Genomic DNA, 12490 nt, shown 5'->3' with positions numbered 1-12490 from the left:
CATTTGTGACTCCTCAGATACTGAAGCAGTCCATGTAGAAATCCAGCAAGACCTGGACAATATCCAGGCTTGGGCTGATGTGTGGCGCGAATGTTACTTGCCACACAAGTGCCAGGCAATGACCATCTCCAACAAGAGAGAATCTAACCATCTCCCCATGACATTCAACAGCATTACCATCGCTGAATCCCTCACTATCAACATCCTAGGAGCTACCATTGACCAGAAACTGAACTGGAGTAGCCATATAAATACTGTAGCTACAAAAGCAAGTCAGAGGCTAGGAATCCTGAGGTAGGTAACTCTCCTCCTGACTCCCCAAAGCCTGTCCACCATCTACAAGGCACAAGTCAGGAGTGTGATGGAATAATCTCCACTTGCCTGGATGGGTGCAGCTCCAACAACACTGAAGAAGCTCGACACTATCCAGGACAAAGCAGCCCGCTTGATTGGCACCCCATCTACAAACATTCACTCCCTCCACCACTGACGCACAGCAGCAGCAGTGTGTACCATCTACAAGATGCACTGCAGCAATGCACCAAGGCTCCTTAGACAGCACCTTCCAAACCTGCGACCTGTACCGACTAGAAGGACAAGGGCAGCAAATACATGGGAACACCACCTGCAAGTTCCCCTCCAAGTCGCACACCATCCTGACTTGGAACTATATCGCTGTTCCTTCACTGTTGCTGGGTCAAAATCGTGGAACTCCCTTCCTAACAGCACTGTGGGTATACCTACCCCAAATGGACTGCAGTAGTTCAAGAAGGCAGCTCACCACCACCTTCTCAAGGGCAATTACGGATGGGCACTAATGCTGGCCTGGCCAGTGACGCCCACATCCCATGAATGAATTTTTTTTAAAAAATCCTTGTAGCAAGGGTGAAGTGAGAAAATCAGCTGGTGTTCCCATACCTGTCTGCTGAGTCATCTCTACTGTGACATAAGCTTGGGCACTAATGAGAATGGGATGTTGCTAGCCTGGGAATGTGACTACAATAGACATAACAGGAGGCTGTTTGGCTTATTTGAGAGCTGTCCAATTTAGTCCCATAACCCTGCAAATTTGTCCTCCAAGAACAAGTGCAGTTGCCTTTGTAAATTCTCCTATAGAGTTGGATTCCAGCACCCTTTCAGTGCTGCATTTCAGACCTTAACCATATGCCCACTTCCTAAGGCTAAGATCCCCACTACTTTCCAGCAGTTTGATACAGCTGGTTTCCATTTTTGAGGGCAGTTAAAAATCAACTGTGCTGTAGGCTTGGAGTTGCATCGGCTTGATTAAGAAACTATGGTGTCCTTCCCTAAAGCATGTCGGTGAACTCATTGGGTCACTTGTTGCATAGCATCCTGACTTGGATGTACTGCTGTCCTTCATCACTGGGTCAAAATCATGGAACTCCCTCCTTAAGAGCATGGAGCACCTTCATCACGTGGACTGCAGCAGTTCAAAATTTACCGCATCTCCAGGGCAATTGGGGATGGGCAATAAATGCTGTTCAGCAATGCCCACATCCCAAGAATGAATTTTTAAAAGGCTGTGTTTGCTAACAACACAACCACTAGGTGGTGGTGCAGTACTTGCAGCCTCATGGACTGAAACACCAGTGTCTGACATTCTGGCAACTGCCAGAGGTGAAGTGGCACTGATCAATTTATCACAAGCAAATTACACCCAAATGCCCACAGTGGCCACGATCGCTGCCTCCATCCTGCTCCCTATGATTGCGCTTCTCTTTGCTGCCTCCCGCGCCCATCTGCTTGCCACTTGCTCCCTGCCTTGCAACTTTTCCTCCCTTGGCCGCTCACTGTCTGCTTCATTGTCAGCCACTTGCTCTTGGCCTTGTTGCTTCCTCCCCTCTGCTCCTGCTCTCTCTGCAGAGGCAGGGGGGTGGAAAGTGGTGAGACAGGGAGCAGGCGGCCCACAGGTTTTGTGTGGGGCGGGGTGGAGAGGGGGAGTGGTGGTGGTGAAGTGGGGAATGAGTGGCTGAGGGAGGAGAACTGTTGAGGTGGGAGCAGATGTTGCAGTATGTGATGTTTTCGTGCACAAATTAGTCCTGGCAAGTCGGGTGCTGATGTAGGCTGCACGTGCACAGCACCACACTGACAGCAAGGGTCTGTTCTGCACATGTGAAGTGGGGAGTGCTCTGACATTGGTGCTGGGCTGCTTGGTCAGGAGTCACTTTGTTTGTAAAAAAACCATCTCAGTAAATGAACTTCGTTGTTTCTCTCTCTAGAGATATAACCTCCGTGAGAACAACATGGGCTCCCGTTATGCCATGGAGTTTTACGAGTTGGAGAAGATTGGCTGTGGGGAGTTCGGTGCAGTTTTTAAATGTGTGAAACGACTCGATGGCTGCCTGTATGCCATCAAACGGCTGAAAAGACCTCTCTCTGGCTCCCTTGATGAGTGAGTGTCGAGAGCTCCAGGGTTTCTGTTCTTACAAATTATTTAATTCTGAGCTGGAAATGGGGTAAATATTAAATCATCCAGTTTCCAATATTCCCCTGAACTGACTGCAGCAAAACCACCCCAACAGTAGTAAGTCTGCCTCAATGGTGCTCTCAGTAGACATTGGCCACTCCCATCGAGTCCTCGCTCCTGATTCAGTGAGTTGTCCTTGTGCCTTTTGAGTCAGAAGCTTGTGTTCAAGTCCCATTAGGGAGATGTGAACACATTCTCCAGACTGGCAGCCCAGTGCTATGCCATCTTTTGCATGAGATGTTAAACTAAGACCCCATCTGCTCTCTGGATGGATGTCTGATTTGAAGAGGAGCAGGGGAGTTCTCCTGGTATCCTGGCAAATATCCCTCAACACTCACCACTAAAAAGATTATCTGGTCATTTATCTCCTTGTTTTGTGTTCCATTTGGCTGCTGTGGTTCCTACATCACATGACTATACTTCTAAAGCACTTCCTTGGTTCAAGGGTGCTATTAAACATGCAAATTCTTTCTGTTCTTAGTTTTTCTTGCCCTACCACCTATGTTTTGTGCTGATTGTATTGTAGTGAGTCAAATATTTTAAAGATTGTGTGCACATGAGTCTACCTGCCTGCCCATCCTGGTTTGCAGATGCAGATTACACTGAAGCAGGTATCTGATCTGGGTACAGATTGGAGTTCACCAGTACTTGGAGGTCTGTCACTGTTACTGTGTTTAATCTGCAGGCAGACTGCGCTCCGTGAGGTGTATGCACACGCGGTGCTGGGACACCATCCCCACGTGGTGCGTTACTATTCGGCTTGGGCAGAGGATGATCACATGCTGATCCAGAATGAGTACTGCAATGGTAAGGACCACTGGCATCTGTTGACAAACTGACCACTGGCATCTGGGGGAGATGGTGGTGTAGTGGGAATATCATTGGGCTAGTAATCCAAAGACCCAGGCTAATACACCAGAGACATGGGTTCAAATCCCACCATGGCAGCTGGTGGACTTTAAATTCAATTAATTAATTTTATGGGCGGCACAGTGGCGCAGTGGTTAGCATCGCAGCCTCACAGCTCCAGTGACCCGGGTTCGATTCTGGGTACTGCCTGTGTGGAGTTTGCAAGTTCTCCGTGTCTGCGTGGGTTTCCTCCGGGTGCTCCGGTTTCCTCCCACATGCCAAAGACTTGCTGGTTGATAGGTTAATTGGCCATTATAAATTGCCCCTAGTATAGGTAGGTGGTAGGGAAATATAGGGACAGGTGGGGATGTGGTAGGGATATGGGATTAGTATAAATGGGTGGTTGATGGTCGGCACAGACTCGGGCCGAAGGGCCTGTTTCAGTGCTGTATCTCTAAACTAAACTAAATCTTGCAATAGCGCAGAAGCTGTTGACTTGCAGATTTTGGGGCCATGGGTGCAGGCCATTCAGCCCCTCAGGCCTGTTCTACTATTAATAGATTGTGGCTGATTAGTATCCTCTTTCTATCTACCAGCCTTGGTTCTATAACCCTTAATTCTCCTGCCAATCGATCTCAGTTTTGACACATTCAATTGACCCAACTCTCCGCTGGTTCGAGTCATATCTAGCACAAAGGAAGGTGGTTGTTGGAAGTCAATCATCTGAGCTCCAGGACATCACTGCAGAAGTTTCTCAGGGTAGTGTCCTAGGCCCCACCATCTTCAACTGCTTCATCAATAACCTTCCCTCCATCATAAGGTCAGAAGTGGGGATGTTTGCTGTTGATCGCACAATGTTCACCATTTGCAACTCCTCAGTCTGTGCCCATATGCAGCAAGGCCTGGATAACACTGGTTTGGGCTGACAAGTAGCAAGTAATCATGCCATACAAGTGCCAGGCAATGACCATCTCTAACAAGAGAGAATCTAACCATCTCCCTTTGACATTCAATGGCGTTACCATCACTGAATCCCCCACTATCAACATCCTGGGGGTAACCATTGATCAGAAACTGAACTGGAGTAGCCATATAAATACTGTGGCTACAAGAGCAGATCAGAGACTAGGGAATTCTGTGGCAAGTAACCCACTTCCTGACTCCAAAGCCTGTCCACCATCTACGAGGCACCAGTCAGGAGTGTGATGGAATACTCTCCACTTGCCTGGATGAGTGCAGCTCAACACCATCCAGGACAAAGCAGCCCACTTGATTGGCAACCCATCCACCACCTTCAACTTTCACTTCTGCACCACTGCACTGTGGAAGTGTGTGCCATCTACGCAATGCACTGTAACAACTCACCACAGCACCTTCCAAACCTGTAACCTCTACCACCTAGAAGGACAAGGACAGCAGATGCATGGGAACATCACCACCTGCAAGTTCCCCTCCAAGTCACACACCATCCTGACTTGGAACTATATTGCCGTTCCTTCACTGGGTCAAAATCCTGGAACTCCCTGACAGCACTGTGGGTGTACCTACACCACATGGACTGCAGTGGTTCAAGAAGACAGCTCACCACCACCTTCTCAAGGGCAATTAAGGATGGGCAACAAATGTCAGAAACGTCCACATCCCATGAAACAAATCTTTCAAAAGTTTTTTTTTTGGGGAGAGTTGCAGACTTCCGCTATCCTTTGTGGTGCTTTCTGATATTCCCCTGCCCCCCCCTGCAGAATGGCCTAACTCTAACTTTAAGGTAATGCCCCCTCATTCTGGACATTCTCCCCCACCCTCCACCAGAAGAAATAATTTCTCCCCTCTACCCTATCAACTCCTTGGAATATCTTCAAAGACCTCAGTTAGGTAATCCCTCCATCTTCTATATGTAAAAGAATACAAGCCTAGTCTATGCAACCTCTCATTTAACCCTTTTCCACCCTGGTATTCTGGGGAACCTGTGCTGCATCCCCTTCAAGAGCAATATATTGCTGAAGTGCTGTCCCAGAACTGAATGTGATACTCTAAATGCAGTCTTGAGCTTTATATAACTGATTTAACTTCCTCTCCTTTATATTCTAGCCCCCTTGGGAATAAAGGACTTTTTGATCCAGTTCTGTAGCATTAGTGATTTGTCCTTAGACCCCTGAATCTCTGCTCCACAGTTCCCAGCTTTAGGGAATAAAGGGAGGAGTCCTGTAGGGGATTATCAATTGGGAATTAAAGAACCCAAATGGTAACCTCCGGATTATTGCCTGAGTTGCATGCTAACTGGCAGAGACCAATCAGGAAGGAGAACGTGTGGCTGAAGAAATGGATTTCATTTTGAGGGTCACTACTATAGGTGGAGGTGTACCTTTGGGACAGGCTGCACCTGAAGCTAGCTGAGGACAGGTGTTGTTGGGAAGAATAATTAGGGTAGTAAACAAATTTTAGTAAATGGAATAGAGGCAGGGAGCATGTGATCAGTCTAAAAATCGACTGGCTGTTCGAGACATGGCTGTAAGTTGATCATGATTGGACATTAAATATTCCAGGTTATAAAAAAAAAGTTTTTAAAGGATAGGGAAATGGTAAGAGAAACTTAACAGTTACTAAGATAGTAGATTTTGCTGAGGGTATCTTAAGTGGGATGAGACCAGGACTGATGGAGACAAACTGATCAAAGCATCATTCATCTGCAGTTTCCTCTGGAAAGTGAGGTGATCAAAAAAAAAATTGGTCCTATATTCAGCATAATATACACTTGGAACTATATCACTGTTTCTTCACTGTCGCTGAGCAAGAGGAAAAATAAAACAGCCATAGTTGACGAGGGGTGAGATAACCAAAGTAAAGAGCTTAAAGAAATGCAAAGAGTGTTGATCAGGGAGACAGATATTTAATAGCAAAGGAAGACAAAAATGAGATGCAAACAAACTTGCGATGGACATACAAGATTAACCCGTATCCGACAATTGAGAAGGGTCGGATGTAAAGTGGGACCTTTAAAAAGGATGTGGATAATATTGGAAATGGCAAACTTGAATAATTACTGCCAGTCTTCCCAGAGGAAAAGGATAGTGTACCTGACATTCCAGAGAACTTTAATGAATCAAGGGTGGAACTCCAAGTTAACATATATTTTTAAACAAAATGCTATTAAAGACGGACAAATCCCAGGATCTGATGGTTTCCTCTCCAGGGTTTTAAGGAAGTGGATAAAAAGACTTGTGGATGTTTCAGTCATAATTTTCCAAGTGTGTGGGGTTCAGGAATTTTAGACCTGTAAGTCTACCATCTGTTGTGGGGAAGTTATTCGGATCTATAGAACAGTGAGCACGTATGAGAGTTGAGCTGATTAGAAAAAGCCAACATAGATTTGTAATGGGTAAATCATATATGGATTTCCAGAAAGCATTTGATGCAGTTCTAGTTCCACATAGACTGTTAATTATAACTAAAGCTCATGGAATTGAAGGTAATCTATTGGCCTGGTTAAACAGTAAGGACAATGGGTATGTATTGAAATGGGAAGGGAGCAATCTTTCATCGAGCTGTGCTGGAGCCTCAACTATTCATACCTTTACCTCCTCCCATCTCACCATCCAAGGCCCCAAACACTCCCAGTGAAACAGTAATTTACATGTACTTTTCAAATTGGTATACTGCTCACTAGTGGTTTCTATATTGCTGAGACCAAAAGCAGACTGGGTGGCTGGTTTGCGGAACACCTCCATTTAGTCGGTAAGGGTGTCCCTGAGCAGCTACTTGCCTATCATGCGAATGGTTCTAGGGATGAATTTCAGTTATGTGGGTAGATTGGAGAAGTTGGGACTTTCTTCCCCTTGAAGAGAAGGTTGAGAGGAGATTTGACTGAGATTCAAAATCATGAAGGGTCTGGACAAGGTAGATGGGCGAAAAAATGTTCCCATTGTTGGAGGGATTGAGAACAAGAAGGCACAGATTTAAGGTAATTGGCAAAAGTAATGGCATCATGAGAGGAAAATGTTTTCGGGCGAGTGGTTAGGATTTGGAATGCACTGCCTGAGTGGTGGAGGCAGGTTTAATTGTGACATTCAAGAGGGAATTGGATTGTTATCTGAAAAGGAAGAATGTGCAAGATTGTGGGGAGAAGGTGGGGGAGGGGCACTTGGTAAACTGTTCTTTGGGAGAGCTGGCGTAGACACAATTGGCTGAATGACTTCCTTCTGTTCTGTAACAATTGAGACATACACTCCATTTAATTCTCCACCTTGCTCCCACTCTGACCTTTTCTGTTCTTGGAACAGTGTAGCAAGCCAATGAAGCTCAAGGTAAGCTTGAACAGCACCTCCTTTCAACTGGGTGCATTAGCCTTTTGGACTCTACATTGAATTCAACAATTGTAGATCATAACCTCTGCCCCCATGTTTTTTCTGCTGATTTTTTTTTTTCTCTTTCCTTTTAATTTGCATTCTGACAGCACCTATCCTGCCATTCAAACCACCTCTGCCATCTTTTTGTTTCTTTACTTGTCCCATTACTAGACCCTTTGGCTTTGCACCATAAAACCTTGTCAATTGATCCCTCCTGCCCTCCACCCTATTTCACACCTTCCCTTTCTGTTCTTCACACCCTTCCCCCACCTCCCTCCTTGTGTTCAAAACCTATTGCATTTCTAACTTAGTTCTGATGTAAGGTCATTGACCTGAAACATTAAACTCTGTTTCTCTCCACAGACCTGAGTGTCTAGCATTTTCTGTTTGTATTTCATATTTCCAGCATCTATATTTTACTTTTTGTACTAGAATATAGAACATAGAACAGCACAGTACAGGCCCTTCAGCCCACTATGTTGTGCCGAACCTTTAACCTACTCTAAGATCAAACTACCTACATACCCTTCATTCTACTATCATCCATGTACCTATCCAAGAGTCGCTTAAATGTCCCTAATGTATCTGCTACTACCACTGCTGGCAGTGCATTCCACGCACCCACCACTCTCTGTATAAAGAACCTACCTCTGACATCTCCCTGAAACCTTCCTCCAATCACCTTAAAATTATGCCCCCTGGTGATGGCCCTTTCCACCCTGGGAAAAAGTCTCTGGCTATCCACTCTATCTGTGCCTCTCATCATCTTGTACCCCTCTATCAAATCACCTCTCATCCTTCTTCACTCTAATGAGAAAAGCCCTAGCACCCTCAACCTTTCTTCATAAGACATGCCCTCCAGTCCAGGCAGCATCCTGGTAAATCTCCTCTGCACCCTCGAAAGCTTCCACATCCTTCCTATAATGAGGCGACCAGAACTGAACACAATATTCCAAGTGTGGTCGAACCAGGGCCTTACAGAGTTGCAGCATAACCTCGTGGCTCTTAAACTCAATCCCCCTGTTAATGAAAGCCAACAAACCATACGCCTTCTTAGCAACCCTATCAACTTGGGTGGCAACTTTGAGCGATCTATGGACACGGACCCCAAGATCCCTCTGTTCCTCCACACTACCAAGAATCCTGTCTTTAAGCCTGTATTTTGCATTCAAATTCGACCTTCCAAAATGAATCACTTCACACTTTTCCAGGTTGAACTCCATCTGCCACTTCTCAGCCCAGCACAGCATCCTGTCAATGTCCTGTTGCAACCTACAACAGCTTTCCACACTATCCACAACTCCAGCAACCTTCGTGTCATTGGCAAACTTGCTAACCCAGCCTTCCACTTCCTCATCCAAGTAATTTATAAAAATCACAAAGAGCAGAGGTCCCAGAACAGATCCCTGTGGAACACCACTGGTCACTGAGCTCCAGGCTGAATACTTTCCATCTACTACCACCCTCTCTTTTCTATGGGCCAGCCAATTCTGTATCCAGACAGCCAACTTTCCCTGTATCCCATGCCTCCTTACTTTCTGAATGCGCCTACCATGGGGAACCTTATCAAACGCCTTGCTAAAATTCTTATACACCACATCCACTGCTCTTCCTTCATCAATGTGTTTTGTCAATCTTCAAAGAATTCAATAAGGCTTGAGGCATGACCTGCCCCCCTCAAAGCCATGCTGACTGTCTCTAATCAAACTATGCTTTTCCAAATCATAAATCCTGTCTCTCAGAATCATCTCCAATAATTTGCCCACTACCGACGTAAGACTGACTGGTCTATAATTCCCAGGGTTATCCCTATTCCCTTTCTTGAACAAGGGAATAACATTTGACACCCTCCAATCATCCGGTACTACTCCAGTGGACAGTGAGGACGCAAAGATCATCGCCAAAGGCACGGCAATCTCTTCCCTCGCTTCCCGTAATATCCTTGGGTATATCCTGTCTGGCCCCGGGGACTTACCTATCCTCATGTCTTTCAAAATTTCCAGCACATCCTCCCTCTTAACATCAACCTGTTCGAGCATATCAGCCTGTTTCATGCTGTCCTCACAAACGACCAGGTCCCCCTCACTAGTGAATACTGAAGCAAAGTATTCATTTAGGACCTCCCCTATCTCCTTCAACTCCAGGCACAAGTTCTCTCCACTATCCCTGATCGGCCCTACCCTCACTCTGGCCATCCTCTTGTTCCTCACATAAGGGTAGAACGCCTTGGGATTTTCCTTAATCCTACCCGCCAAGACTTTTTCATGTCCCCTTCTAGCTTTCCTAAGTCCATTCTTCAGTTCCTTCCTGGTTAGCTTGTAACCCTCTAGAGCCCTGTCTGATCCTTGCTTCCTCAACTTCCTCCTTCCTCTTGACTAGCTGTTCCACATCTCTTGTCATCCAAGGTTCCTTCACCCTACCATCCCTTCCTTGCCTCATCGGGACAAACCTATCCAGCAGTCGCAGCAAGTGCTCCCTAAACAACCTCCACATTTCTGTCGTGCATTTCCCCAAGAACATCTGTTCCCAATTCATGCTCCCCAGTTCCTGCCTAATAGCATTGTAATTTCCCCTCCCCCAATTAAATATTTTCCCATCCCGTCTGCTCCTGCCCCCTCCATGACTATAGTAAAGGTCAGGGAGTTGTGATCACTATCACCGAAATGCTCTCCCACCGAGAGATCTGCCACCTGGCCTGGTTTGTTGCCAAGCACCAAATCCAACATAGCCTCCCCTCTAGTCGGCCTATCTACATATTGAGTCAGGAAACCTTCCTGGACACACCTGACAAAAACTGCTCCATCCAAACTATTTGCACTAAGGCGGTTCCAATCAATATTAGGGAAGTTGAAGCCACCCATGACGACAACCCTGTTACTTCTGCACCTTTCCAAAATCTGCCTCCCAATCTGTTCCTCCATGTCTCTGTTGCTATTGGGGGGTCTATAGAAAACTCCCAATAAAGTGACTGCTCCTTTTCCTGTTTCTGACTTCCACCCATAATGACTCAGTAGACAAACCCTCTTCGACCTCCCTTTCTGCAGCTGTGATATTATCCCTGATTAGCAATGCCACTCACCCACCTCTCTTACCTCCCCCCCCCCTATTCCTTTTAAAACGTCTAAACCCTGGAACATCCAACATCCATTCCTGCCCCTGTGATATCCAAGTCTCCGTAATGGCCACAACATCATAGCTCCAAGTACTGATCCATGCTCTAAGTTCATCACCCTTATTCCTGACACTTCTTGTGTTAAAATAGACACACTTGAACCCATCATACTGGCTGCAACTTTGTTCTGTCAACTGTCAAACCTTCCTCAGACTCTCTGCACTCGGTATCTGCCTGTTCAACAGCTACCCCATTCACTGTTCTGTAGCTCTGGTTCCCATCCCCCTGCCAAACTAGTTTAAGCCCTCCTGAAGAGCTCTAGCAAACCTCCCGCCCAGGATATTGGTGCCCCTCCAGTTCAGATGCAACCTGTCCTTGTACAGGTCCCACCTTCCCCAGAAGGTATCCCAATGATCCACATAACTGAAGCCCCCCCTCCTACACCAGCCCTGTAGCCACCGTTCCGCTGCACTTGCTCGCTGTTTCTAGCCTCACTAGCACGTGGCACCGGTATCAATCCTGAGATTACTACTCTGCTTGTCCTGCCTTTTAGCTTCCAACCTAACTCCCTATATTCGCTTTTCAGGTCCTCATCCCTTTTCCTAGCTATGTCATTGGTACCAATGTGCACCACGACTTCTGGCTGCTCCCCCTCCCCCTTAAGAATCCTGTAGATTTGATCCGAGACATCCCTGACCCTGGCACCCGAGAGGCAACATACCATCCGGGAGTCTCTTCCGCGACCACAGAATCTCCTGTCTGTTCCTCTAACCATTGATTCTCCTATCACTATCGCTCTCCTATTCTCCCCCCCTTCCCTTCTGAGCTGCGGAGCCAGGCTCAGTGCCAGAGACCTGGCTGCTGTGGCTTTCCCCTGGTAGGTCGTTCCCCCCCCCCCCCCCCAACCGTATCCAAAACGGTATACTTATTATTGAGGGGAATGGCCACGGGATCCCTGCACTGTGCGCCTATTCCCTTTCCCTCCCCTGACTGTCACCCAGCTACCTTTTTGTCCTGTGACTTGGGTGTCGGTACTTCCCTATAACTGCTCGCTATCACCCCCTTCAGCCTCCCGCATGATCTGAAGTTCATCCAGCTCCAGTTCCCTAAGGCAGTCTGTGAGGAGCTGGAGTTGGGTGCACTTCTCACCGGTGAAGTCAGCAGGGACACAAGTGGTGACACTTACCTCCCACATACTGCAAGAGGAGTATGCAACTGCCCTAGCTTCCATCCCCTCTGTTCTAAATTGACAACAGAATAAAAGCAAATAAAGGAAAACCTTACCTTACCAAACCCTCCACACAAGAGTCCTTTTTTTTTTGGTAGGAGGAGGATGGGTGGGAGACACTACACGTGTAGTGTTTCGGGTTTAGCCACTGCCCGAATATACAAGTTCACTTACCCAGCAGTCCCCGTGTCTGCGTCTGCCGAATCACAAGGTAAGTACTTTTATAGTGAAACTTGCCTTCCAGGCTGCCCCCTGGCTTGCACTATCACCACTACCACTGCTCAAAAGGGAGTTTAATTCCCTGCCACTTCTCATCCAGGAACGCTCACCTTGAAGTTCTGCTCTTCACTCTAATGGAATTTCTGTTTGTCTCTTCTACCTTGTTCACCTTTAATTGTTTTCTATTTCCCTTGTGTTTGATCAGGTAAAACTCATTTTCACACTCACATCTCCCTCAAACTGACTCCAAC

General features: G+C 46.7%; 1 protein-coding gene across 1 annotated transcript in view; it reads left to right on the top strand.

Moving 5' to 3' along the window:
- Positions 1-12490, top strand: part of LOC137379892 (wee1-like protein kinase 2-A) — a 59960-nt gene that overhangs the window by 24816 nt on the left and 22654 nt on the right. Inside the window, exons 4-5 of the mRNA XM_068051297.1 lie at positions 2241-2413; positions 3174-3295. Of these exons, the coding sequence (XP_067907398.1) occupies positions 2241-2413; positions 3174-3295 (295 nt within the window). The remainder of the gene's footprint in view (positions 1-2240; positions 2414-3173; positions 3296-12490) is intronic.

The sequence above is a fragment of the Heterodontus francisci genome, chromosome 18 (genome assembly GCF_036365525.1).
Source record: "Heterodontus francisci isolate sHetFra1 chromosome 18, sHetFra1.hap1, whole genome shotgun sequence".
NCBI lineage: Eukaryota > Metazoa > Chordata > Chondrichthyes > Heterodontiformes > Heterodontidae > Heterodontus > Heterodontus francisci.
The sequence above is the reverse complement of the archived record's forward strand: the minus strand, read 5'-3'. Positions and strand labels throughout refer to the sequence as shown.